This window comes from Rhea americana, unplaced genomic scaffold (genome assembly GCF_003343005.1).
Source record: "Rhea americana isolate MKP2758 unplaced genomic scaffold, rheAme1 scaffold_21, whole genome shotgun sequence".
NCBI classification, from domain to species: domain Eukaryota; kingdom Metazoa; phylum Chordata; class Aves; order Rheiformes; family Rheidae; genus Rhea; species Rhea americana.
The window spans coordinates 1,617,481-1,644,049 of NW_028186258.1; the positions used below are offsets into that span (position 1 = coordinate 1,617,481).

Genomic DNA, 26,569 nt, shown 5'->3' on the forward strand with positions numbered 1-26,569 from the left:
CCTGCCCGGGGGCGCTGCGGGGGCGGCGCTGGCCTGGGCCTGGGCCTGGGCCTGGGCCTGGGGCTGGGGCTGAGCCTCCCCTCTGCGGGCTGTTCGCAGCGGCGCCAGGATGGGCGAGGAGCGCGGCGCGGGCCTCGCGGGCAGGGTGCGGACGGCGCTGCAGAAGGTCTTCGGCTTTGAGGCCTTCAAGACCGCCCTGCAGGAAGGGGCGACCATGGCGGTGGCGAAAGGTGAGGCCCGGCGCCGCGAAGGGCCGAAACTCCTGCTTTGGCCTCGCCGTCCGGCTGCGGCGAGGAGAGGCCCTGTGCCGCCAGCAGCTCGCTGAGCAGGGCTTGGGCTCTGCCTCTTCCCTTGGCGTTTGTTCTGAAAAACCACCGTTACACCGACAAAAAAACCGGGTGGGGGGAGGCACCAAAATGCTTCGTTGCTCCTGTCTCCACTACAGGCATCTGCTGCCAGGTTCACAATCGGATGAGGTTAAAACTGTTCGCACCGATCCATTTGCAGAGTAAACCTGTCTTTATTGTAGATGGAGAAGTCACAGTTATGCCAGCAGAAGCTTATTTTGCTGGTAAAGTCCCCATCTGTTCCATGAATCATGCGGAAGTTATCAGAAACACATGACTGTGCTGGTGTTAACGTGTCCACCACCATACTGCTCGGTGTTGGACAGGCAGCCAGCACATACGGACTGACAGCTCTCCTGGCAGATCTCGTAGCGCAGATCGGAACAGAGTCAAACCCAGCCTTCAGGAAATAGTTCCAGTTTTCATCTATTGCCAGCAGCTGTACAGAGGTGCTGTTGATACAAGACCTGCCCAAAGTGGTGTTCTGCCAGCAGGGGGTCGCTGCCTCTTCAGTAACGCTGTATGCGTTGGCATCTCTCTGATCTGAAGTGGCTGCTGTCTGGCACAGTGATGGTTACTAACTAAATAATATTTTCCTTGTGTTTGAGAGGTTTCCAGCTTTTATTGTGAGGGATCTTTCTCAGATAAAATTTAACAGGATGTGATTAAAGATCTTTCATGGGGCTGGTAGTTTAGTAACTGAAAGACTATCAGATGAATGATAGCAGCTCATCTGAACGAGAATTAGTGTGAATATGGATAAGTTGTTCACTTGTTCTTTGTCTTGGTTTCTGTATATCTTCTGGTGCTGATGTAAAGCTGTTTCTCAAAGTTTACAAAGTGATCAGAGACTCACTGGAGGAAATATTGCAGGCATGCAAAGTGTTTTTAGAAACTAAAATGAAGCATCTTTTGCTGGTACGCCCCAAGGTATGTGTACTGCTAGGCCATTAACGCTGTTTCTCACAGACCTTGTGCCTATCCCTCCAGACAGAGCCCTGGGAAGTTGCCACCATTCAGTAGCCTTGAGCTTTGTTCTGTTGTCTTTGCAGGCGAGAAGGATGTCTTTGTATGCATGCCCACAGGGGCAGGGAAATCCTTGTGCTACCAGCTTCCTGCAGTTCTGGCAGTGGGCATCACCATTGTCATTTCACCTCTGATTGCACTGATTCAGGTAACTGTCTCATGTTAGCTGTGGAAAAGCAGATAGTGAAGGGGGTAAGGAAACTCTGGAAGCACAGCTGCATCTTGCCTTTGTGTCCAGAAGTCTCTGCTGTTAGCCTGTCTCTGGATTCTCATCATGATGTCTTGGGGTTTTTTTCTTATCATGGTGACAGGTGAAGAGACTGCAGCTTAGCTACGTAACAGTGTAACTCTGGTTTAATACTATGCAGTTCTCTAAAAGGCAGGACCATGGCAGGTCTCTTTCACAAAGTTAATGCTGTGAGGTTTTTCTTCTCTAATAATAACCTGGTGGTTATTATAACTGATCCTTTCTCTGTTTTCTCCACTTGCCTTTTACCTCCATGTGGCAGTGTGCTCTACAGAGGCACCAAAGTAGAATACCTCAAATGGGCCAAACTGGATCTTTCCCCAGAACAAAACTGCCATTTTTTTCTATAAAGTAATAACTCTGGAAACAGTAAAGTTGCCTTTGAAGGCATAACTTGTTCTGCATCAAACTCCTTTTGTTGCTGTATTCCTTTCTGTCATGGGAAGAAGCTGGTTTAGCAGAGCTGCTTTGTTTTCGTTTTTCTACCGTTTCATCACCTACGCGGAGAAATGCTTTCCTGCAAGAGTAGCTGTAGCATTACTTAGAAGTCTGTAAAACATCTGATTAATACTGTATGGTAATTGGTGTTGTAGGTTGCTGTTTTGATTTGTTTTAATTCCTCTGTAATCTCTTGCAAGGCCTGTTAAGGATTGAGAACAGGCTTGGTGACACATCTCAGAAAGCTGTTATAAATAGTGAATTCTTTCCAAATGAGAGAGTTTCTAATTAAGCTCCAGGGGGATTAGTAGCAGTTCCAGCACAGGCAGTGTATCAGTGAGCTAGGAAAAAAAAAATACTACTGGTAATTTCCAGGTGAAGCAGAATGTCTCAGAGTGACAAATATGCTGAGGTGGGCTCAGTGAATCTTAGGGAACAGAGCTGGAGTGAACTTTCAAAGATTGTCTCATCCAGCCCTCAGGCAAGGTTGCTATGTCCAAGATGATTATGATGTATTTTAGTGTAGCCAAAATTAAAGCACTTGGTCTGTTTAGTGTGTTATAAGGAAGACCAAGAGTTGACTTTTTGAGCAGAAAACAATGGATATTAGCAGCCTCTCCAATCTAGTGAGTAAGACCTGGTGAAGATTAGTGGATATAAAGTGAATATTACATACCTTGAAAATTTAGGAATGAAAGGTAATTAATCACCAAAAGCAACTACTGAGTGAACTGCAGAAGTATCCATCCTTCAGGATTACTCATATTTTTTGAAATGTTACAAGTGCACAGCTTTATGCAGGGACAGGCAGATGAATTCCTGTGTCCAGTGTTCATTTGAATGTGATCTCATGTTTCCTTCATGATTTTCAAGGCCTAATTCTTATCCAGACTCGAGTTCTGTTGCATTAGTGATTTGCCTGAGCCTGGTATTTTGTCTTACCTCAGCTGTGTTTATAAAGTTCTTTAGATATTTTGGAATGAAATGTGCTCTGTTACTAAAGGGTTGTATTATTATTATTATTATTATTATTATTATTATTTTTGCATGTATGACAACTTGATAGTGTAAATCCTGAGATGTGTAAGTGGCTTGTTTCAACTCGCTCTGGATATGACAAGTTATTTAGCACACATGCAAGGTATTTTGTATTTTTCCTGATGGTGTTCCCAAGCAGCAAAATAACTGTCTGAAAGTGCATGGAGACACAAAATGTGGACGGATGGTAGAACTGAACAGATTTGGTTGCAATTAAAGATAAAGGCAGCCAGAGTTGAGGTTCTAAATAGCCAGATAGTCTCAAGACAACACCCACATACAAAGTCCTGGAGGTGAAGTTGGGGCCCCATCTGGATCTCCTCAGTAGACCTTTTTGATGATAGTTGGCTTTCCTCAGTCGCATTTGCTTTTCTTTTAATTTATTTATTTAATCTAGGACCAAGTGGATCACTTGCTGGCTCTGAAGATCAAAGCCTGCTCTCTGAACTCCAAGCTTTCTGCCCAGGAAAAGAAGACCATCCTGGCTGACTTAGCAAGCGAGATGCCCCAAGTGAAGCTCCTGTACATTACCCCAGAGATGGCAGCCGCCTCCTCTTTTCAGCCCACCCTGAACTCTCTGGTGTCCCGAAACCTCTTGTCCTACCTGATAATCGATGAAGCTCACTGTGTCTCCCAGTGGGGACATGATTTCCGACCTGATTACCTGCGGCTGGGCACCTTGCGCTCTCGTATACCAAATACACCGTGTGTTGCCTTGACTGCCACTGCCACCAAGCAGGTCCAGGAGGACATTGTGACAGCTCTTAAGCTAAAGCAGCCTCTTGCCACCTTTAAGACTCCATGCTTCAGAGCTAACTTGTTCTACGATGTGCAGTTCAAAGAGCTCTTGACTGATCCATATGCCAACTTGAAGGATTTCTGTCTGAAAGCACTTGAAGTGAAGAACACTACTGGGGTAGGTTTTACATTTGGGGGAAAAGGCTGAATTGAACAGAATATTCCTTACTTATTCCGTAGTCAGTATAGCCCCGATAGGCCTGTGATGGGGAAGGAAGAAGTCCCTAGAAGGGAAGTGTTTACATATGTTTTGTAGTTCTTCTGAAATAAGTAAAATGTGAAGCTGTGTTCCTTTCAAACAAAAGCAACCTCAGAAATGGGTCGCTCGAAAATAGCATGTTGAGAATAAATGAATAACATTTGTCTCTTAGTTTTTCTTCTCCTAGGCAATCAGTGTGTTTGGTTGTGTTCTTCTCTGTCTAGTGTAGAAAAATACCTGAACTGAAGCTCTTGGAGTGTTGTATTGAATTTCCTGATATAACACTAATTTCCAGAGTAACTCCCAGCAAGTCAGTCAGCATCTGCACTTTCAAAGTGGAGAGAGACTGTTTCTTGCCTTGTACACAGTGGGAGAGAACTGAGATATTTAGTCAATATTCTTTTGGCCTCTTAGGACTCATAAGGAGACGATGTCCATTTACTTCTGTGCTGCAACAATTTCATTCAGTTGTTGGGGAATCAGCTTGGAAAAAGCTGAGTCTTATGCTTCCCTGTTGTCTCTTCCACACTAATGATTACAGCTTTCCACAGCTTTGCTGATTGGCTTGGGACAGTGTGCTGGATTTTGTCTTCTGTCTGCACAGGTGTACTCTGGTTGTGGCATTGTGTACTGCAGGATGAGGGATGTGTGTGACCAGCTGGCTATTGAACTGAGCTACCGAGGAGTGAAAGCCAAGGCATATCACGCAGGTACTGGAAGCTACTTCTCTCAGTAACTGGTAGAACTGGACTGTCGTCGCCTTTAAAGTGTGGGTCAGGGCTAGCTAGACAGCAATTTTCTGCAACGTGTCTGACATTCAAGCTGACAGGTCTGTGAGGTAAGTGTGGGGCATTCCACAGAATGGCATTCCCTTCACTCCAGAATTTTCTTTTGCTGGATCTTCCATGGCCTAAATATAGTAAGTTTCTGCCCCAGGAGGATTCTGGTCTTTCCTCTCTGAAGAGGAGCATCAGCGTCAGCTGCTGATGTCTTCTGCTTGGTCTCAGGCCAGCTTAAACATAGGCAGAGAGAAGCGTGTATGTCAGTCTGTTTTTAAGAGGGAGATGGCTTGCAGTGGGAGAATGGAGGAGGAACTGAATACTTCTACTTCCCCTTTCAATCCTCTTTTTTATCTCTTTTCCCCTCCCAGGGCTCAAGGCAGCTGACAGGACTTCAATCCAGAATGAATGGATGGAGGAGAAGATCCCAGTTATTGTTGCAACCATCAGTTTTGGAATGGGAGTAGACAAAGCAAATGTCAGGTGTGTGAGGCTGGGTTTTGTGCACCACCACAAACTGAAACATGAGCAGTGGGGAGAGAAGGCCTCTGTCTCTCTGTTATCTGGCGCATCTGACTCAAATGCCTGATGCACGCTTGCTAAAATGCACAAAAGCAGAACTGGAGGTCTTCTACCTTAGAAACAGCAAAAATAAACATGTAGAGGTTTTGCAAAGAAACTAAGAAAGCACCAGAGCTCATCTGTGCTAGTCATCCTGGAAACCAATAAAATTGGAGAAATGCTTGTTCTTACCACACCCTCCAGGTTTCAACAAGACCCATCCAGACACAAACACAGCTGCCCCTTTCACTTCTCTTGATGCAATAGTTGCCTTCAAAAAGCAGCAAATGAAATTTTCACTTAAAATAGTTTGCGTATCTTCTACTAAAATAGCCAAAGCCAGTTTTTGGAGATCCCTCTTCACAAACTGCAGTGAGGAAAAACAGCAGTTCACAGATGGCAATAAGCATTCTAAAAATTATTAACTCTAATCCAAATGTTAGAAACTTTGTAAATGTTTTCAGTTGCTGTTCCTCTAGGAACTGTCACCATAATTGCTCTGTATTACCAGAATTCCTGTTACTGTTGCTGCACCACATTATAGCTGGGCTGTGTTAGTGCTGTAAGCTGAGATCATTTAGTAGGCACATAACACAGCTGCAGCTCACACTGCACCCCATAAGGACCTGATCTCCTGTGCGCTAAAATCCACATGAAGCAATTGCTTTGAATGCCATGGGAGAGGAAAAGGACATCACTGAGGCGATAACATCAGTTAACAGCTGTGCCGTCTTTCTGTCTCTGTCATTATGCTGACAGATAACACGTTCCCATAGCAATGACAGACTATTTCACTGCTTAACTCAGGTTACCCATCAGTGAAATGAGAAGTCTTCCACTATAGCAGCATGAATTATGGTGACCTGCTGAAAGTCTCTGTTCTACTCAGGACAGTGGTCATTGAAACAGCAAAGAGTAGCTGAAATGCATGAGGCTGAAGGAAAATGAAATATAGCTGAAACATCTTTGTAACCTAGATAGTTTCCAAGGAATGAAGTTAAAGTGACTCTTTACAAGCAATTTTTTTAATAATTAAAAGTCTGTTTGACCCTGGCAACAAGACACTGCTGCTTAGCCTTGACTGTACACTGGTGGAACTTTAAGCTCTTATTCATGCATATGTTTTCAAGTATAAGATCAGGTCTGACAAGTTCTGGAGGTAACTTACCAGGGTGAAGGGGAAACAGAGGTGTTGTCTCTTGTTTGATAGAATCAGATCCTCTCTACTGCTAATGCAGCTTTGCTTGAGTTTATTAATTCCTTCAGTAAGCCCCTCAATGGGGAAGAAATGTCTAGGGCCATGCTGCCTCCAGACTTGCCTGTTCCTGGAATGTTCATCTTTGGAGAAACACGTTTGCTTGATTTTGCCATTTAATTTTTTTGTCACACCTGTCTGTAGAATACCTGCCTCTGGTACATGGTGGCTTGCAGAGATTAAAAAGGACTAGCTTTGGGGCAGTCTGGTATTTAAAATATTGGCAGCATCACTGGACTGTAAAATGCTGAGATCTCTCAATACAGGTTTGGGCTGAACTGCTGAATATTCAAGTATGAGCAGGTTTAAAATAGTCTTGCAGTGCTGCGTTCAAAACTTTCCTTGAGAGATTGTTTATCATTCAGTAATGATTCATAGTCATATTTGCTGACTGGGAAGGATGCCTTCATCTACAAGGGACCTTGGTGACAGAGAATTTCCCATGCAGACTTTGTTGGCAAAGAATTTTCTTTTTAAAATCAAATATTTCAAGTTGTGTTCTATAATGTTCAAATTGTGTTCAACAGAATAAATAGGGCTTTTAATGAGTGCTTTATTTTATGGCAAAATATTCCAAACCCCTTAGCTTATTCTCATCCTTCAGAACTGTACAGCTGTATGCATGTTTGGAATATGCACATGTCCATTCTCTTCCATTCATTTTGAGTGACATCCTGCTTGCATGTTGTTCACATGTACTGTATTTTGGTATAGCTTTGCTGCCTTCCTGTGTGCCTCAAGTGTTAAGCAGTAGTTAATGTCTACATTCAGAATCCTTTGCTCTATTAAGTTCTCTGTCTTTCATACTTTGGCCGCCTGCTTTTTACTCTATTTGAAATTGTGTATGCAACGATCTGGGAAAACTGCATTCATGTGTTTCTTGTTGTCTTACTGCATGCAGATTTGTTGCCCACTGGAATATTGCCAAGTCAATGGCTGGATATTACCAAGAATCTGGCAGAGCTGGGAGAGATGGGAAGCCATCCTGCTGCCGCCTCTATTACTCTAGGAATGACCGAGATCAAGTCAGCTTCTTGATCAAGAAAGAGCTCTCTAAAATCCAGGTAGGATCTGCAGAATAGTATCCACCAGCCTACATATGCTGGCTTTGCTCAGATCTGGTTTGCCTCTTGCCTGTAGTTATATCTAAATATGCAAAGATGAAATGATTATTTTCTGGAGCTGTAGGTGTAGCTGTTGGGTCTGGAGCTGTCTGTAGCCTTGTTTCAAGGTATAGCAGAAGAAAGCAAAGCAAGGAGGGAAGGGGCTGCCAGACGCAGCTCCAGCCCTATTGGAGAAGCATGGGTGAGCAGAAACACGGAGCAGAGAAAGGGTGGTGTCTGTATCTGAGTTGCATTGCTCAACATGGATAGATTTGGGTGTCACTAGAGATGTTACATCTGTTTGTATTTGAAGTGAAGACTAGAGTTATCATCCCTCTGTAATTCCAGGAAAAAAAAGGCACCTTGAAAGAGTCTGACAAAGCTGTGATGACAGCCTTTGATGCCATAGTCAACTTCTGCGAGGAGCTGGGGTAAGTGCATTTCTTTCAAACACTGTTTAATTTTGGGAAAACAATGTCCTTTCCCTCCAAGGCACTGTTACGGCTGAGATCTTTCTGTAACTGCATGACCAGGACAAAAGTGAACGAATCACCTGATACTCTTTGTCTTGACTGAGGAAAGTGTCACTTAAACATCTCTTACTCACTCCTACCTCTAAGTTAACTGAGATACTGGTCTCAGAGTCTGATAAGTAATATGCTGACATTAAACTATGATTCCTCTGGCTATGAATTTAATGTGTTTTATCTATGGTGGATTGACTTAGTTGCAGTTGCTTCTGTTTTGACTCTTTCCTCCTTTGCCATGTCTCCTCTAAGGAGACAGACAGGCTAAAGACCATCACCGTAGGGTAGAAGCATTTAGCTTTAACGTTTCTCTAAATCTCAGGGTCTCCATTCTGCAAAATACTAGGTATTCTTGGTTTTCATTGACCTCAAAAGGAGCTGATGGTGCTTAGAACCTTTCAGAAACAGGCTCAAATTATGGATATGCCCAATCTAAATGCAGACTAGCATCTGTAGTATGTTATTCAGATTTAGTTCATGATTTGTAAGCTGTAATTGTACCGATTGCTAGGTTATGCTGGATGAGACATCAAAGCTATAATTTTGCCAGTAACAGACTAGTGTGTGTTCACTAAGTGAAAACAGTCAACACTAGTCAGTCATCTTGCTTTCAGGTTTGTGTTTAGTTTCATCCTTCATAGCAGCATCTAAGGCAACTTTTTCAGGGTGGACGTGGCTTTTTTTTTTTTTTTTTTTCCCCGATGCCTCAGTGAGCATATTCTCTTTCTGGTCATATTTGGGAAACAAATCCTGTTTTTACAGGGTTGTTCTGTAAAAGTCTTACTAGTGCCGATGTATGGCACAATATTGAGTAGTGCTGGGGTATCTGAAGCAAGGCATTTTTGTCCAAAGATAAGGCAATTTGTGGAAGTAGTTGTTAGGATGCTTCCTGCTATAAGAGTTTGATCCACTTAGTTAAAATCTAAGCAGCTCTGCTCCTCCTGTTGTTTGTCACCTACTCACAGCAAGAATGGCCAGATGGCTGCTTGTCTGGGTCTTGCATAATGTGAGAGGTATATGTGTCTATTGGGTTAGATGCTGCTCTTGGAAATGTTTTAATATCTGTTTTTCCCGAGCCCTTTCACAGGTTGTCAATAAAGTTAGTTGAGGCAGTGTTGTCTTGGAATAGACCCTCATGCTGTGAGAACTGTGTTGGCTAACCTTACATAAACTAGAAGTAGTTACAGGACACACCAGGATGGTATCCTAGTGAGGGCATATGTTTGGAGCTGTGTAACCATCTTGCAGCGTCTCATTTTCTATATACTAAGAAACATTGACTACTACTAGAAGTGAGGAACTTGACTAAAAATAGGCTGCAGTAGTGAGGCAGTGACAAGAAAGGGCAGAGAGAAAACCGGTTCTCCTTTGCTCAGGTTAATAGAGGAGGAAATAGTATTTCACTGAGTATTTAAAGAGAAAAATTCCTGCTTCTTCCCATGCTGCTGTGAGGGAAGCTCACTGACCTAATTAAACTCAAATGCTTGCCCATTTTCTTCCCTCTCCCAGCCTGGAGAGAAACCTTCTTGCTACCTTCTAACATGCCACAATTCATCCCAGCATAGCGTATTGCAGAAATGTTGTCTGGATTTGCCTCTTTCATGTTCTAATTGTACAGGAGACTAAGATGCTCTTTAGACTTAAAAGTCTGATCTTGCAAGATTCTAAATAAGAACAAATAAAGACAGACTTGTATTCCGATAGGCAAGTTTTTGCACAGTATATTTAGGCTATTGTCTGAGCATGACAGGAGAATAATTGTATGAGCTGCTTTTGGAGAACAGACATTCAGACAGAAAGGTCAAGTTGAGCTTTTGCTGGTGAGTCTCCTGTTGCCTACTTGTGAGGCAGAAGAAAACATGGAACTGCAGCAGTTGAAGGCATCTTCATCAATGTTAGCTGATGGCTGACCACTTATCTCTGCCCTGTGGTTTTGCTTGAAAGATGGAAGTCAGGCAGAGACTCTGGTATTTGGCTAGTCATGCAGTTCCTGAGTGACTGCTGTATGTATTGCATTTGCTGTGGATTTGCAGAACAACCTGCTAGCACTAGTATATGGCTTTCAATACAGGAAAGCTGCACGGGGAGAAATAACCATCCAGAGACAGAAGATGAGGAAGCTTTCTGTGAACAACACGGTCTGATTGTATCTGTGCTGATTCTCGCCTGGCTGCAAGGCTCTGAGTACTGCACTCGGCCTCACTAGTTACGCACGGCTCCGCTTGTGCTTTGGAGGTGAGCAGCACCCAAAGATGGCAGCAAGTAAGAGGAGAGCAACGAAGGTGAGACAGAAGGCACCGATCACCACTAATCCCCCAAGAGCCCAGTCACTTGTTACAATCCGTCTCTTCAGGTCTTCCAGAACTGAGGACGCCTCTTGTACTGATGACATACTGGCTTCCACCCTGCCAGAGTTAGACAAGAACAGCATCAGATGTTGATGTATTCTCTCCGTACCCTGAGCAGAAACAGCCACTGTCCCTAAACAAATATATGCACGCATCCTTTGTGCCTGCAGGCCTCCCTTTCCAAAAGGTAGGGTCACTCTTCACAGAATCTGGAGCATAAACCAGAAGGAGGATAGCTGAGGCCTTCTTAGCAGGCAGATATACAGAGGAGTAAAGCAAAAATCTTCCAGCCTTCCAAGATTTTAGTAGCTGAAATTTTAGTTATAGCTCATCAATATTTTTAACAATTGAGTGTGTCTCCCAGGAAGTTCAGCCTGAACCTTTCATCTAGGAACTGCACAGGCTACACATGAAAGGCAGGTATTCAATGGGAGAACCTGGTTTGATACTCATGGAAAGATCTCTAAAAATGAAAGTAGAGCACTCTTGTGAATTCTTAAGTCCAGTAATAATTTAAACTGGGATCTCAGTGGGTTCTACATACTTGCTCTTTCAGTGATACTTTTCATAACGACCCAGCTGACAGCTTTCTCAAGAATATCCAGCATCTCTTTGCAAGCCTCTTGTGGTTTTACTAAAACTTCCTTGCTAGCTGCTTCTCAAATTAAAGGAAAGATAAGTTATTTCTCACACTCTTACTCAAATATTACTGTACAGGCCTAATACAGGAAGAGACATTCATTATTTCAAAATATATAGGCCTGATTTGTTGCCTCTTATGTCTACATCCTTGATATCATATGAAAGGAGAGGATTAGCTATGTAAAGTTTGTTTCATCCTCACGAAGTCACCTTTTACTAGGAGTACAAGCTCACACTTCAGTTTCCTGAAGCTTTTATTTATTTCTAAGAAGCCAAAATATGCAGTTAATGCTTTGGTTTTGGGAATGATGGCATATTACCTTGCCTAGTCATTAACCAACAGGCATACAGGACACAGAGGCTGTTCTTGATAAATCCCGTTTCCTTTAAAAAGGAGGTAATCTAGACAGAAAAGCCTCAATATTAGCCCTACAAACCCAAAGGCAGAAACAATGTGTGACTATACACCTCAGAAAGTTCCTCTCTCTCTGACTACAGTTAGCCTCCTGAAATAGGAGAGTTGTGTACAGTCTTATAAATACCTGAGGCGGCTGTGTTTGTAGTGTGCTTCTTCTAGTGCCTCTTCCGCACCCACTCCAGGAGATCTTGGCCTGTAGTGAGGACCCATTTACTGCACCCAGAGACTAGCAGAATAAGTGTGGAAATTACCTGTTTGTACTGCAGTAAATGATTAACAGCTGGCTTTCTTGCAAAGGTGTGGCTAATGTAATCAAAGCCCTTGAGCCTACTTAAAAAGGCTTAATTACCTGTGATTTAAACATTTCTTCTTCATGCCTGTATCCATGCATGCATCCATCTATTCCAGCCAAACCTCTCTAGTGCCTGTAAAGGTTTGCTGTGTCCCCTAAATGGGGGATATTGCAGCTTGTGGTGGAGAGAAGAGGGCTTTGTTCCCTGGCTTCTGGCTGTATCTGAACTGTGAGCTCGGTTAAGGGATTGGCATTTCTAACATGAAACTGTGAACAAGACTGCCCTCTAGTCCAAACATCATCATGACCATTTAAGAAGGTAAATTCATTACAGAGCCTTGCACTGCTGTTAGTAGTAATAAAATTGACTCACTGTTGCTTTCTTAACTGAGGAAGATCAAAGGGAAAGTGCTGCAAATATATACCTCTCTCCAGGAGCTTTTTGTATGGGTCGGGGGAGGAGAGTGTGATGCACGTGCGTAAAAGAAAACTTTTGTCACAAGCTAAGCAGATCACTTTGAAACCAGAAGGATGATGTTACTGGGTAGAAGATATTACATAAAACTTTATATGCTTCTGCTGGAGAGGCTGGCCTCAAGGCTTGCTGTGCGTTTCTCGTGGAAAAAAGTATTTCACTAGTTGTATTGTCATACTGAAGTAACTGTATCTCCAGGCAGTTACATACAGGCTCACTACGGCTTTTACAGTGTGTACAGAAATTGCTATGTTTGAATAAGTTTTACCTTAGTCTGTGCTCCTCTGCATCTTTCCCTCCTTTTTGAAACAGAGAAGATGCAGTCTCACTAGTGCTTGGGATGTTCCAGGTCCCTTTATGTGGATAATAGGTGAAGCCAAAAAGACCTAAGGCTTGTGTGAGTGGTGTGCAGGGACTCAGGCTGTCTTGCGTTTTTTCCAGTCAACAGAAGCTGAAGAACTGCAGTAAATTAAATGGAGATTTGCTGGGCATATTTCAGGCCAGCCTGATTTTTTGCATGCAAGAAGCTGGCAGACCCCAATGCAGCCAAACGCTTATGTGTATGCATCAAGTATATGAATAGTCCTACCAAGTATAACAATATGAAATGCTAAGTAGAGTATCAGTAAGGTCAAGGCAAGTGTGTAGAAACCAGCCTAGGGAACCTCTACTCTGCAGAGTCACGTGCTTGATGGCTGCTCCTCTGCTCCACAAAGGCACCTGCATTCTTCAGAGATTTGCTTGATTTTCTCCCCTTCTCTTTTCTAACTATGCTGTGTTTATTTTCTGCTTCTAATTCAGTAACTAACAGTGGCGGAGATAAGAGAGGAACCATTTCCTCTGTCCCCCTGCCTGATGTCTGTCACTGGTTTAACTTGTGGCATGACCCGTAAGCAAGTATTTGTGGCTTTTCATGTTCGGAGAAGGCCTGGGAGCTCTGAGCTCATTCCTAGTGACAGCAGCTTGTCAAGCATTGATGCATTTCCAACCCACAGAACTTCCTTCTGACTTTGTTAACACAGACCCATTCCATGCTGCTGAAACATTTCTCAGTGGGATCCTGTTAATTCCTGTAGCTGGCACTGTCTAGAACAAGCTAGGGAAGAAAGTAAGCTCTGTTCTTTCACAGTTCTCGTGATTTAATTAAGAAACAAAAAGGTCTGTTACATTGAGCCCATCTCCTGCAAAAGGGGGTTCCGAGACATTCTGTCACCTGTCTATAAATGAGAAAAGCAACGTGTCTGACGGAGAGGTTATAGCGTGATGCATCTATGAATGTTGATTAGAATAAATTGATGACACACTTGAGCTTATTCTACTTTATTTGTTGAGAGTGAAAGCTCTGGGATGGCATAATAAAGGCCAGTGCTTTGTTAGCCTGTGCACCCAGTAGCTCTGGGGATCTTCATTTTATTGGCATTTGTCAAGTTAGGGCTCAGATCTGTGCTGTCTTAAGAACATCCTCATCATCTGGAAACATTTTCTTTAATTTGGAAGTGATGTTGGCTTTAGGAGATTTTTTTTCCTTAATTTTTGAACTGTCCTCTGTATTTCTGGCTGCAGATTTAGACCAATGTGCAGTTGTAGAAAAGTGCAAAATACCTACATATAGTTTCTTTGAAAAAATTAAAGAGCAATGTATACATGAGAAGTTACTGATGCAGTGTTCATTTTACTAATCCAGGCACAGGCAGCAGAAAGAAGAGGTTTCTTTACAAAGTTGTCTGAAGTGTGAAGAGTATTTAAAAGCTCATTACTTAAAAACTTGATGATTCTATTCTCTCTAGCTGGATGCTAGCTCTGGAATATACATGTGTAATCTCTTTGACTATTTTAGGCTTAGCAATCTGAACACAAGGGTAGAAGATAGTTTATCTACATGCATGTAGATGACTGGTTGAAGATGACTGATTTCATGTTGTAGCGTAACTTCTGGGCTGAAAAAATGCCAGTGGCTTACAGAATAGGTGCAATATGATATTCTTCCATTTCTCTGTCCCAGTTATGGAAGTCATTCCCTGTGCTGTAGCCTTGTATATATATAAATTCCTTTCTGAAGTTCACTAAAATACAAAGCAAACATACACAGTGACTGCAGCATGGAAAAGGGATTTATTTGCACTTGTTAACTTCAGCTGTGCAGCCCACTCTTGGCTCTGCTTTGTCACAACGCCAACTGTCAGCTGCTGCATATATACCCTGAAGTGACACTCACCATACTGTATGTCACTTCTGTGAAATACCTTGATGTCTGTGAATAAACACACATTAAGCATAATGCTTATGTCCACTAAAATAAACTGCACCCAGTGCAGGGAGTCAGGCACACAGGTCCCTCGAGTGAGGATGTAGATTTGTGCATCCCCTGCGACTCCCATGCTCTATGAGGAGCATTCACCTGCAATATGAATAAAGAGCAGAACTCTTGAAGGATCTGAATACCATGTAGAGGATGGGTGATAGAGAGCATGTTTAGTAGTAGAGTGATCAAATTAAACTGTAACATTTGTGAGTTTTCCCCTTTTGACTTCATCTTTCTGATTACAGTTGATATTGCACATGAACTAATTGTTCTCTTTGGCAATTTCACGTCCTTGTAACACTGAGGAAAAGAAGTAGGGAGCCTTTGTAACCAACTGCACTCAGAGCCTCAGCTGGCATGTCAAGCTCAGAAGGTCCACAATTTGCTGCGTTTTCAGCAGACATCTCACCTAAATGTCTGTGCTTTGTTGTGCCTGGCTTTTGAGAGATTAGGTCTGGGCTTCATCCAAGATGTGCTGAACACATGCACCTCCCAGTGATGTTAGTGGGTTTTGCTAGTGCCCAGCATCATCCTTCGGATTAGTCACTTGTGAAGAAGGTAGGGGCTGCTAAGCCATGTGCCAGTTTACATGTTCTCTCCTTTGGTTTGTGGGCCCATGGTCACAAAGGGAATCCTTGGCTGGCCCAGCTGTAGAGTTGTCACTGGGAAAGTGTGACTGCTGTCTTGGTAGCATGTGTCCGTGCACCCCTCCTACACCCCAGCTGAGGGAGACAGTGATGGCAAAGTAGTGTTACCTTTGTGGTCACACCATGGAGCCCAGCAGAAAGAATGAAATCCAGGCTGTGATTTCTGGTCCTCTGAGTCATGTTCATTAATGTTGTTATTGCCATATTCAATGAGTTAGTGTAGACAGTCATTCCCATGTGACTGAATCATGATGTCCATGCATGTCCTTGGTAGTAGGTCATGTCATCTCTTGCTACACCTCATGGATGGGCAATTGGGCGCACCTGGATCTTCCTACGTCTGTGGTCAGGATGTCCATTGCAGCTACAGCAGCTGTAGCAGCAGCAGCTGCAGGCAATGATCATCATCACCAGAACAGTAACTGGAAAGAAAAGGAAAGGATATTGATTCCTGACCTAAGGAGAATCATTGGAGAATTATCCTATATCTCCTCTGAGTTGTTTGATGAACAGCAGAAATAAATCAGCAAGAAGCCAGGCTTTGTTTTGCCCTGTGTCCCTTACCTTCTTCCTTCCAGGTTCCTCCCCCTCTTGTAGTAGTTATCCGTGTAGCTGGACAAATGTCAGCACATGTCAGGTCTTAGTAGGAGACATAGGTGTGTTGGTTGGCTTGCTAGTGTCTCCACTGATTGGCCAGCTGGCTGCTTGTAATGGTTAAGAAGATAGTTATACTGAATTCCCCGATGTGGGGCACTGGTTTGAATCTTTCCCCTCTACTCATATGTCTCCTTTCATGGATATTTGGAAGGGATCAAAAGATATAAGTTCCTGTTGCTTTGTCAGACTTGGCTGAAATCAGCCAAAAGGTTTGAAGATTCAGGACAGGCAGATAGGGCAGGCCCAGTGAAGAAAAGTTTAGGCAAGTAATTTTAGATTTGTTTCCAGTGGTAAGTAAATAAATCAAGGAAATGGCAGAGGAAAATTCTTCTGCAACTGTAAAGAACCAATTACAGTGACTGTTGCATTTTTTTCTGGGCAAGTGGAAAAGTGTCCATATGAGATATTGTGTACATTTATCTGTAGGTAATACAATAACAATAAAAATATAGAATTTTAATATTTATATATTTTGGATTGAAACATTGCTTTCCAGACTGTGGGCCCAGGGTTCACCCATCATGCACACAAAGCTCCTGTCGTCATTACTGAATATTTGATGATCATAAGAGCTATGTACCAAGCCATGTGGGTGCGTAACTTTACCTGCCTTATGCAGCTGTTGTTGCTGGGATGAAGCCCAACAACTAGGTAGAGCTGTGTATCTGGAATGGATGGAGATTGAAGTCATCCCTTAGTTGCATCAGAGGGATTTGATTAGTCAAACTGGTGTTTCTGTGGCAGTTCTATTTCTGAAAAGTGGGTGCAGTGTGTCCTTTAATGATGATAGATATTAGTGACTGGGTTGGCTTTATTTTTTCTTCCATATTTAGCTTGAGAAAATAGATACTTTGAGCATAGGGTTTTGCTGTCTAAAGCAGTGAGCTAACCTGTTGGTATTCTATATTGGCTATAATGGTCAGGGTTGGGAGGGATAACTTAGTTTATCTGGAAGAGAAAAGGGTGACATGTTTAATCTTTCAAACTGTGTAAGAGCACGTGCATGTGCACGTGTGTGTGTCTGTGTTCCTTAAAAGTCCGCGGATGAGTTGCCAGGTAACGTGACCTGAGGGGAACCAGCTGTAGCTATGAAAAAAAACCAAAAAAAAAAAAAGTAGGTGTGCCTGTTTCTGAATTCCAGCCTGGGGAGAGGCGTCTAAGGTGGATGCACACCCTTCCTTTTGGCGCATTGTCCCTCTTGGCTCGGGGAGCGCCTGCCTTCCTTCCTCCGTGTTTGCGCATTGTTTAAACAAACTTCACCCCCCGCCCGAGCAGATCTTTGTTTTTACTTCCACGTCATCCCCACATGGCAGCAGGAGGGGTCTTGCCATAACCAGAGGCGAATAAATACACTCATGTGAAGCATACTGCTTCCGCTGAAGTAGGCACAGATACGACGTTTGGAGTCCTCCACCTGAGTGTTGTTGCATGGCGGTGACATTTCTCACAAACTATCTCCTCTGCCTCAGAACATTGCAGCAACCTGGGGTTGGTTAAGTATTACTGTTTAACCTTATATTTGAATAGAGGAGTTATACTGCTGCCTCTTATATTCTACATGTATGCAGAGATGCACAATGAACATTAAAACTGACTTAGAAATTAAACTGGGCTTCAGAGCACGTTCTGGAAAACAGCTGCTGAGCACACAACCTATCAACAGAGACCGAGAGCAAGCGGCCCCTGCGAAAGGGAAGAGACGTTCTGACCCCCCTCTGCCTCCACCGACAAACTCACCAATGAACAGAAGAATCACACAGAAGGACACAATCTCCACAGGGTCAGCCTTGGGCAGCTTCTGGAGCTTAAGGAGGAGTTTCTCACCAATGCCTTGTATTTCCTTCAGAAAGCCTGCAGAAGACATTCTGGCTCAACCGCTTCAGGCTTTCTGCTGTAGAACGAAACAAATGGAGAGAGAATAAAGCTTTTCACGGACTGAGGCGAGGAAGCTGCCAGCCTTCTTATAGAGCTCACTGAGGATCACAAGTAAAACAAGTTTATCTGGTCTCAGTCCTTGCTCCCAGTAGCTAAGGTGGAGGACTATTAACTGTCTACATGTTCTAGCACTGTTTGCATTTCAAAATCTGGCTTTGAGGGTTGTTTTGACAGTTGTACTGTTACGCAAAGGCAAAAACATGGTATTTCTTCTAAAAGTACACCTATGTCAGCAAGCATGGAGTTAAAACTGGACAGTGGCTGCCCTTGGCTTTCCCCCAGTGAAAATAATTGATTCTTTTTTTCAATTGTGCTTCAGTTGTCTTCCAGAAAGCTACGCAATTCAAACTCAAATTGTGTTCCAAATACAGTATTCTGGTAGTCCATAGGTTTCACTTGTTTTCTACGGAGTAACATACAGTAGATACCTTCAAAGACTCAGTGGTTCCAGCTACGGAAAGCCCTTTCAAAAAAAATAAGGTGCTTTCTTCAGCACCTTTTTATAATACCATTAAACTCTGGCTTTATCAACCAGTCTTACTGAATGGAGATACTAAAAGCTAAAGTCTGTGTCTACTGGGGGACAGCTGGATGATTTTCCAATTTTACACATGACTTTTGTATGCTAAACTAAGTGTAGCTTTTTTACTTTCTTTTTTTTCTTTTTTTTTTATTCACACTCTGTTCTAACGGAGTATTACGTAAATTGAGCTATGGATGTCCATCCATCACTGCTGGTGATAAGCAAAGCAAAAGGCGCCGAGTCTATCAGGACCTTGTAGAGATAGTATTTCCTGCCCTGCTCAGTAATCTTACACTCCATTTCTTCTCAGAAAGAATGATGATCGGGAACTATTGCTAATTGATATTATTAGTCTAGTCAAAGATAGATATCTCAGTTTTGCCACCAATATTTGCTGTTCTCACCCCCCATAAACAAAATTTTGCAAGGTGTTGCAATGAATAAGCTTCCAGGAAAGCTACAGAAGTTAAAATTTAACTTCAGTCAGTAAGTGGAATAGAAGATTGTTGTGAAATATGCATAGTCTTGCCTAAAACAAGCTTTTGGACATGCAGATGGATAAAGGCTCTTATGTCATTAAATTTCCTAGCTTGTGCATGTTGTAATAGTCAACACAGTTTAATGGGACTTAAACATTGCAATTTAATTTGCTCTTTTTGGTGATAACACAAAGGCAAAAGACCTAGATAGTGCTTCTCAGAATAAGCCAGCTAGTTCACTAGTGCACATCTGGTTTGGTTATTCAAACAAATGGATGCTTGGAGTTCAGTTTTTCTAAACACACTGAAGACTGAGAGAGACCTTGGCTGTTTCTTTGCATGCTGGGCTTTAATACTACAGTGCCAAGTAAAATTACATTTTGTATGTTTATGCAATGCAAAAAGGGTTTTCTTTGTTCTTTTAAACCCAAGCTAAGGAATAAAAATCGGAACCAGCTGGCTTCTTAGGAATGAGGGTGGATGGAAAAGCTAGCCCCTCAGAAAAATCTCTGTGCAACTTAGGAGGGAGGCACAGCTGTGGCCTTTTGCCCTGAAAAGGTCACTTTTGAGACTAGAGTTAAACAGTTCTTTCCAGATGATTGCCACACCCCAAGCAAACTGCTCCAGAAATGGCTGCTCTTTGCTTTGCACAGTGCTGTAGGACTTTGTGTCAGCAAGTTTCCAGCTCTGTTTCCTGGCAGTACAGGCAGAGGTGAAGTGATTTGTGTTTTTTTTGCTCTTGGCTCTGAAAGAAAACCTTAAATATATATATATTTCTGACTATACCATTCCAAAAACGTTTCTTCCCCTTGGGGGTATTTCTGCTTGCCTAGTAGCTCCCCTAGAAAGGAGCCTGCTCTAACGTTTCATGCCATGCTTTAGGCTGCATCAGGAGCAGGAAGTTTTAAGAACTAGACTTCTGAGGTTGGGTGTAAAATGTAAAATTACTGATCAGACTTGTATAACTCCATGTAGATTAACAGAGTGCCTAGTCTAAAACGATAGCAACTTGTCTTGATTCTCTCTTCTCAGTAATGGATGTTCCTCTGCCCATGGTGCCTTATCTGGCTCAAGGAATGTTGCTTGTTTACCTTGGTTTGAACTTCTTCAGGGAGAAAGTTTGAACTGCAGTTGCTGGTGCAGGGTCCAGCAGGCCCATGAGGGACCAAATGCTTTCCCACCTGCCCGCGCTTCTGACTGCATGCTGGTTCCGCGGGCTTGCGCTGCTTGTTGAGTGCAGCAAAAGGATGGTGAATAAATCACTTCTCCTCAAAAAAAAAAAAAAAAAAAAAAAAGTATAAGACCCCAGGAAAGCTATTTGCATTCGTGGACTTTCGTATCTTCCAGTCCATTTGTGACTAAAGCTTTTGCTCAGAACTAGTTTTGATCATGATGTTGTTGTCATGAATTTCAGCAGAGCCAAGATCTTACCCTAAAGATTAGCATGAGGGTAAGGCTGGTACTGACTGTGCGACTTGTGCAGATGCATGAGACAGCTTGTTTATCTCCCTCATCTACAACACAACAGTGATGATATTACTTACAAATTTCACAGTGGAGTCCCAAGAAATCTTCTTTCTCATTATACTACGTTCAAGTAAGCTCCCAGTTGCCAACAGTAGTAGATACTTGGTGATGCAGGAGATCTGGATGAAGCAGTAGCTATAATGATTATTATTAAAATAGGAACTTCTTAAAATGATTTGAAACTTAGGGCTGTAGGCCTTAGCTGGCAGTTTATTTTCTAAGACTGGACTGCTGTTCTAGAGCCTTAGAACAGCCCCCCGAGTTCTGTTGTAAACTCTGCGGCCCGCAGCTCCTGTGCGGTTTGAAGCTGTCAGGGCAGCAAAGGCGATGGAACTCGTCAGGCGTTGTCAGACTCATGTCATTAACTTGCCATACTGCAGCTAGAGATAAAACGAAGTGAAAATAGGGTGAAGGGAGGCAAGAGGACAAATTTGCGGAGAAAATAAAGTGACACAGCGCCGGTGCCTTGTGGCAGGCGGTTTGGAAGTTCCTGCTGGGGTGCTGTGGCAGTCTGAAATTCGTGGTTGCAGTTGTTCTCTCTTGTGGCTGTTCTTTAAAAACATCTCAACCACCCAGTGTTGCCAGTGAGGCTAGATCATAAAAACATCTCTGCTCCCCTCCATGTTGCGGGGCCAGGCAGGGGGGAAAATAAAACAAATCTTTTAATCTGAGTTTATTTCTTTTTGAAAAATAAGGCAGAATTTGCCATGTGCCATTAGTTGTTAGCCTTGCTTGAAAAGAGAGTGTGGTAGTAATGCAGGGGGACGTGTGTGGTCTGCAGGTGTGCTGCTCAGCTGCAAGAATTAGATTATCATTTAAAACCAAAGACACATGTCTTACATTCAGGGCACTTGTAGAGTTAGATTTCCAGAAAGTGCTAATACTTGTTTTTAATGCATATTCATCCCACTGTGCCTGCTGAATAAAGCTGTGAAAATTGCCATAATAGCACTGAGATTATACTTCTGATCAGTTTTAATGGACTTAAGCCATACTGAGGCGCTCAGAGGCATTGGTTGCTCAGCCCATCTGAGAATTAAGCCATTTATTAAAATGCCTCATTCTAGATACCCAAGACAAAAGCTTTGGTCAGGGTGTCTTGGCACTGCAAATCAATTGTGCGTGGTGTGCTTCAACTAAGAAAAGAGCTTTGGGATGACTACAGAACTTGGGTCCCACATCCCTCTATCTGCCTTAAGCCAGTCAAATTGCTATCAATATTTTGGAACCAGTGAACATTACAGTTTTTTGTCTGTTTTTGGTTTGGAAAGACACACATTCTTTCTGTGTGTCTATGCAGGTGCATCAAAGAACTGTAGGGAGTGGGTGAGCTTAAATTTACTGCTGAGGAATGAGACGCTTGTTTAGTCATAACCATGGTGGCATTTCAGCATAACAAACATGAATTTCAGTTTGTGGTTAAGCCTCAAGACTGGACGTTAGGAACGGCAGGCCCTGTGCTAGGCCTGCCACCAACTTGGAGGTTGCGTGACTTCGGGTAGGTCATCCCATCCCCCTGCTGTGTGACTTCATCTCTGTGGAGCAGCAGGATATGTAATCACCATCAGAGGTTCAGTTTGCTTATTGTTGTATGTCCAAGTCCCAAAATGATCTGAGGAGTTTAGATAGAAAGTCAGTCAGTCCCTGGTTTTGTTACAGTTACAAAATGAAATGACCTTTGCTTGCTGACTGCTCGTTAGGCTTCAGTCACGGAGCTCGTTTAGGATGGAAGTAGACGAAAGCATGGCTTCCACTCTTGGTTGCTGCTAATGCAGTCATGCCCCATACGATTTTATTTCTCGTGATGTGACCTCCTGATTCATTGGTTTTATTGTACTCCCCCCAAGAAGCTTTGCTTTCATGGGTTTGCTGCTACTGTAATCTAAAACGGGAGATGACGATGGAGAGGGGAATCTGTTGCTAGTGGCCTGAAGCTGCCAACACCTGTAGTCCGAATGCAGCGAGTCCCTGTGAAGGTGAATTTGATGTCCTCCACAGTGCCCATTCCCCATGTCAGCAGTACTCCAGAGACTGTATGAAGCTGAGCCTCCCTGATGTGCCTGTGAACATCCTCAGGTGCCGGGGCAACATCCTCACTGCAGAGCTGCTTTTTTTTCCCCCAGAATTCTGGTTGTGAAGAAGCAAATAGTTTGTGTTGCTTTCACTCAGACAAGTCAAATAAGTTGATTGGAATTGGACTGATGCAGGGATGGGAAGCATCTATGGACTGTGGTAGCTGATTTGGTAGGAAATCTCGTAAGGTTGTCCGAGCCCTCACAGAAGGAGGGTCCTGAACAGCTGAAGGGGAGGGAATGTTTTTTATTTTGATCTAAGATTTTAAAACAAGTTGTGACCATAGTTCTTAAGCATATGAAGGCCCTGAGTCTTGGCCAGTTCCTAAGTCTACCAACTTTGTTCTTCGTTCCTGAAACGTGCTCCTGATTTCAGATCGATAAGGTCTGCAGTGCTTCCTGTCCTAAAACAGTCTTGGGCTGCGAGGTGTTGTTACAGGGTAGATGCATTTTGGCAACAGATGTAATAATCCCTGTTTGATTGTTTATTGTTCTGAGTCTGTAACGTGCTTCTGAGATGAAAAGAGCTATAGAAATGTAGCGTTATTATCGGTGCAGGGTTTTTCCCTTGTCATTGTTAACGCAGTGGTTGCTGGCATGACTGTAGTTGACCAGCCACATGAATCTTAACTGCGGTTCACAGGCAAGCCCTTTTTCCTAAAACAGGAGCGAATGGAGCCAGACAGACCTGTAATTATTCCCCAGCAGATGAAAATAGTTCCCAGTATCAAGAGAATTCATTTTTAACAGCACACACCACACACCCAAACTGGTAAACTGCAGTTGAATGTCAGGGGAGAAAAGCTTTGACCTTGTCAGCTGACTTGGAAAAGAAGGCTACAAATACTTTCAAATGATAAAGCAGCCCTGACTGGTTAGCCATTTGGCTGAAACACCCTATCATCTCTACTGGTCACTATTTGGAGATTGGTTTTGAGGTAGCAGTGTAAATGTCTCTTTCCTCCTCTACAACCTAGTATTAGACTAATATAAAAAGGTACTGAACGCCCTGCAATAGCGGGTTGAGAAGCTGAGGCACCTATCAGGGAACTGAGCTTAGAGTCCCTGCATCTCTACAGAACCCATTGGCTTTCTCCACTCCATCTCACAGGCAAGTCCACAAAACCCCAGGAGCCAACTCCTTATTGCTAGTCCCGTTTTTAAGAAGTGGGGAAACCAAGGCACAGAGCCATGGTGTGTTATCCAGTGAAAGGAAAAGGTCAATTTTAAAAATAAATCTGTAGCTGTTCTACAAGTGAACTTTTTTTAGGTCCAAGCATTGCTGATGCTTGAATTCAGCCTGAAAGTCTATTCTAACATTAGCAAAATAACCATTTCCCAGCAAACTGACAGAGAAATAACTGTGTGCCTATTTAAGCTTTGTAAATAGTTATTTCACAAATATACTGGAATCTGTCCTCTGGGGTTGGAGGTGAGGCATCTGGAGCCCCTCTGAGTGTGCTGGAAATACCTTCTCCATCTTCTTTCAGCCACTGTCCTTGACTGCTCTATAGATCTCAGACGTGACATGCATTTTTAACGTGTTGGTCTAATCTTAGTACAGATCCCACTTGAGTGTAGGAACTCAAAACAGCAGAACACAACAGCTGTTTCCTCAGAAGAAGCGAGTTTGAACTGTGTAAGAGTTGTGGCACGGTTGTGCGGGGCAGTGGTGGGGGCCTGCACGGAGGCAAGGAATGGGTGCTGCTTGCCTTGGCCAGCTCTCTCACGGTCTCTGCCGCCCAGTACGCGGCTCTGCTCGCTGGCCCACCGCGGGCTGCGTGGGCAGACTGCTGGTTGTTACGGGTTTGTGTTACAGAAGAGAACTGCTGTATCAACCTGGGTTTATTTTGTACCTCCCCTCCCATAACTGCTTTTACTTTTCACTGAGGCTGAGACCCGTGCGCAGTGACAGCCGTAACACAAGCCATGTCCAGCTTCTTTTATCCAGACATGTGTTTCATATTGCTTATTCCTCCACACCACATACACACACTGTTGTGGCTGGACAAGTCCCCAGCCAAACCCATTAAAATTTTCTTTCGGCAAGGAAAACTTGGCCTGTTCTCTGCATCCTCCCCCTGCCCTTCTCCCCTTGCTCCCTCCTCCTCCTATTTTTTTCCCCTAAACTTTGTTTTTTTTCCATACTTTCTTTGAGGCACCATCTTAACTGTAACAACCTATGGACCTTTCATTAGCAGAGTGGGAACTTCCCTCCATCCCCTGTGAGCCTTGGGCTACGCTGCAGGCGCATGGATCTTAACTACCAGGTCTTCTCACACAAGCAATTCTAATTCCATCTTTGTACAACACTCATGTCAGAAGGATTTGCTCTCCTTTTGACATTAATGGGGACTGAGAGAAGCGGAAATACCTGATCCTTAACATTCCTCCATATGGGCACGTATGGGATTGGGGAAGACATCTCACTAGGGGAACTGGCTTTCTGCCTCTCTCCCTGCCTGTTTGTGAACAGCTGGATGCCTGAGCCCTTCTGGAAGAGGCACAGCCTTTCGGCTCGGTGCTGGGAGCCGCAGGATTCTTCCAACCAGGATAATTGGCTTCAGACAGGAGAAAACGGGGGCTCATATGGTCAATCCCCTTGCAGCTGCCCTCCCAGCATCCAGCACCAGAGACGGGAGTAAGGCTGGGAGACACCTCTCTGTGTAAAGCCAGGGCTGACAGTGGGTAGTTTCATGTATTTGGGGGCTTCTCCTCCTTTTCTCCTTCGCTTTTTGGTACAGTCAGACCCGTCAATCTTCTGTTACTGTTAAGTAACCACAAAGCAGGTATGTATATGTATGTGTTCCCTCTCAGAGCACTGGTTTCTCAGGATCTTCTGAATAGTAAACCAGCATCTGTACCTGATACGTTAGCTGATATTTTTTAGGTGCTCTCTTTAGAGGCTGTCTAAAAGCTTTGTATTTATTTCTGTTGGACACTGATGCTTAACTTGCACAGTACGTTAGTTTCCCGACCAGGGTTTTATTTTTTAAGCTCTCTGTTTGCTTCAGGATTTGGGGGGATAAAACTTGGCTCCAGGTGGGAGGAGCTCTGGGGAAATGCTGTGGCTGGCACCCACTTGGTTTGACATGTGCTCGCCTGCGGTGGCAGCTCCGCTGTAGTTGCACGTACAGTGTTTGCGCAGGGAGCAGAGCAGCGCTTTCGTCCGGACTAAGTACTAATACACCAAAAACATGAGTGTAGAGAGTGTCCCTTGCTAGACCCTGCTTATCACTTAAGCTCAAATTCTGTAACAACAACAGAAAATAGCATACGGCCTCTCTAATCAGAAAAAAAGTTGCTTACTCCTGCTCTGAGCTGCTGTCGAGTGTTTGTGGAAGGAGCACGGCAAGGCTGCAGGCTGGATCCTTTTGTTAGTGCGGCTGCAGCACGGCTTTCTGGAATCCTGTTAAAAGCTTTTCTCTCTCACCACCTTCGCCCCTGAGTGTCCCCTGCAAACAAATTCAGGCTAGCAAGCTCTGCTCAGTGACTGATTTTGCAGTTTGCTGCACAAAGAGCTACAAAAGCTTCAGCTACTTGCTAACTAGCTGAACGTTAAGGTGCTACGGTTGAATGAACACCAGCAATAGCTCAGCCTTACCCCAGCCGTGCCACGGGACCGTTCTTCTCGTCTTGTTTTTCTGTCTTCTTAAACTTTCACGTCATCTCTCCCCTCATCCTGGCTTGTGTCTCTGCTCCTCGCTCGGCTCCTCTCCGCTCTGCCGCTGACAGCCAGCTGTTGTCTCTGCCTTTTTTTGTTATTGGTTGTCCTGGAGATACGAAGTTTCATGTTACACGTGTGCCAGAGAGGGCGGGCGGGCGGCGAGGAGCCACCACAGGCTGAGCCAGCTGCTGGTACGAACTCCCTGGAGCTCCCAAGCGCCAGCACTTGTTGCTCGCTTCCTCTCTTCATCTCCTCCTAGCACGGTCT

At 43.7% G+C, this 26,569-nt stretch overlaps 2 protein-coding genes across 5 annotated transcripts in view; one reads left to right on the top strand and one right to left on the bottom strand.

Moving 5' to 3' along the window:
• RECQL5 (RecQ like helicase 5) overlaps positions 1-26,569 on the top strand; it is a 40,232-nt gene that overhangs the window by 473 nt on the left and 13,190 nt on the right. Inside the window, exons 2-8 of one of the 2 annotated variants that reach the window (XM_085304514.1) lie at positions 100-230; positions 1,400-1,521; positions 3,494-4,012; positions 4,698-4,803; positions 5,244-5,355; positions 7,590-7,752; positions 8,140-8,222. In XM_085304514.1, the coding sequence (XP_085160640.1) occupies positions 110-230; positions 1,400-1,521; positions 3,494-4,012; positions 4,698-4,803; positions 5,244-5,355; positions 7,590-7,752; positions 8,140-8,222 (1,226 nt within the window). In that variant the 5' untranslated portion in view covers positions 100-109. Of the gene's footprint in view, positions 1-64; positions 231-1,399; positions 1,522-3,493; positions 4,013-4,697; positions 4,804-5,243; positions 5,356-7,589; positions 7,753-8,139; positions 8,223-26,569 lie in introns of those variants that run through there. The other variant, XM_085304515.1, reaches the window with a different exon arrangement.
• SMIM5 (small integral membrane protein 5) lies at positions 14,146-26,425 on the bottom strand. Of its 3 annotated transcripts, none has more exons than XM_085304518.1 (3): positions 26,240-26,425; positions 17,837-17,987; positions 14,146-15,864 (listed from the first exon to the last, which is right to left on the bottom strand). In XM_085304518.1, exons 2-3 carry the CDS (start codon positions 17,961-17,963, stop codon positions 15,743-15,745), a joined length of 249 nt encoding a protein of 82 aa, XP_085160644.1. In that variant the 5' UTR covers positions 17,964-17,987; positions 26,240-26,425; the 3' UTR covers positions 14,146-15,742. The 3 variants fall into 3 exon arrangements, with proteins under 3 accessions (XP_085160644.1, XP_085160642.1, XP_085160643.1); XM_085304516.1 differs by having other exon boundaries at positions 17,837-17,990; positions 26,240-26,420; XM_085304517.1 differs by lacking the exon at positions 26,240-26,425 and adding an exon at positions 20,128-20,303 and having other exon boundaries at positions 17,837-17,990.

What these genes read in the sequence shown, in the direction of transcription:
- SMIM5 (XM_085304518.1), bottom strand. Translation starts at nt 17,963, where the DNA reads ATGTCTTCTGCAGGCTTTCTGAAGGAAATACAAGGCATTGGTGAGAAA. An exon ending in TGTGATTCTTCTGTTCATTG is followed by an intron (nt 15,865 to 17,836) that starts GTGAGTTTGTCG and finishes TTTTCTTTCCAG; the next exon opens with TTACTGTTCTGGTGATGATG.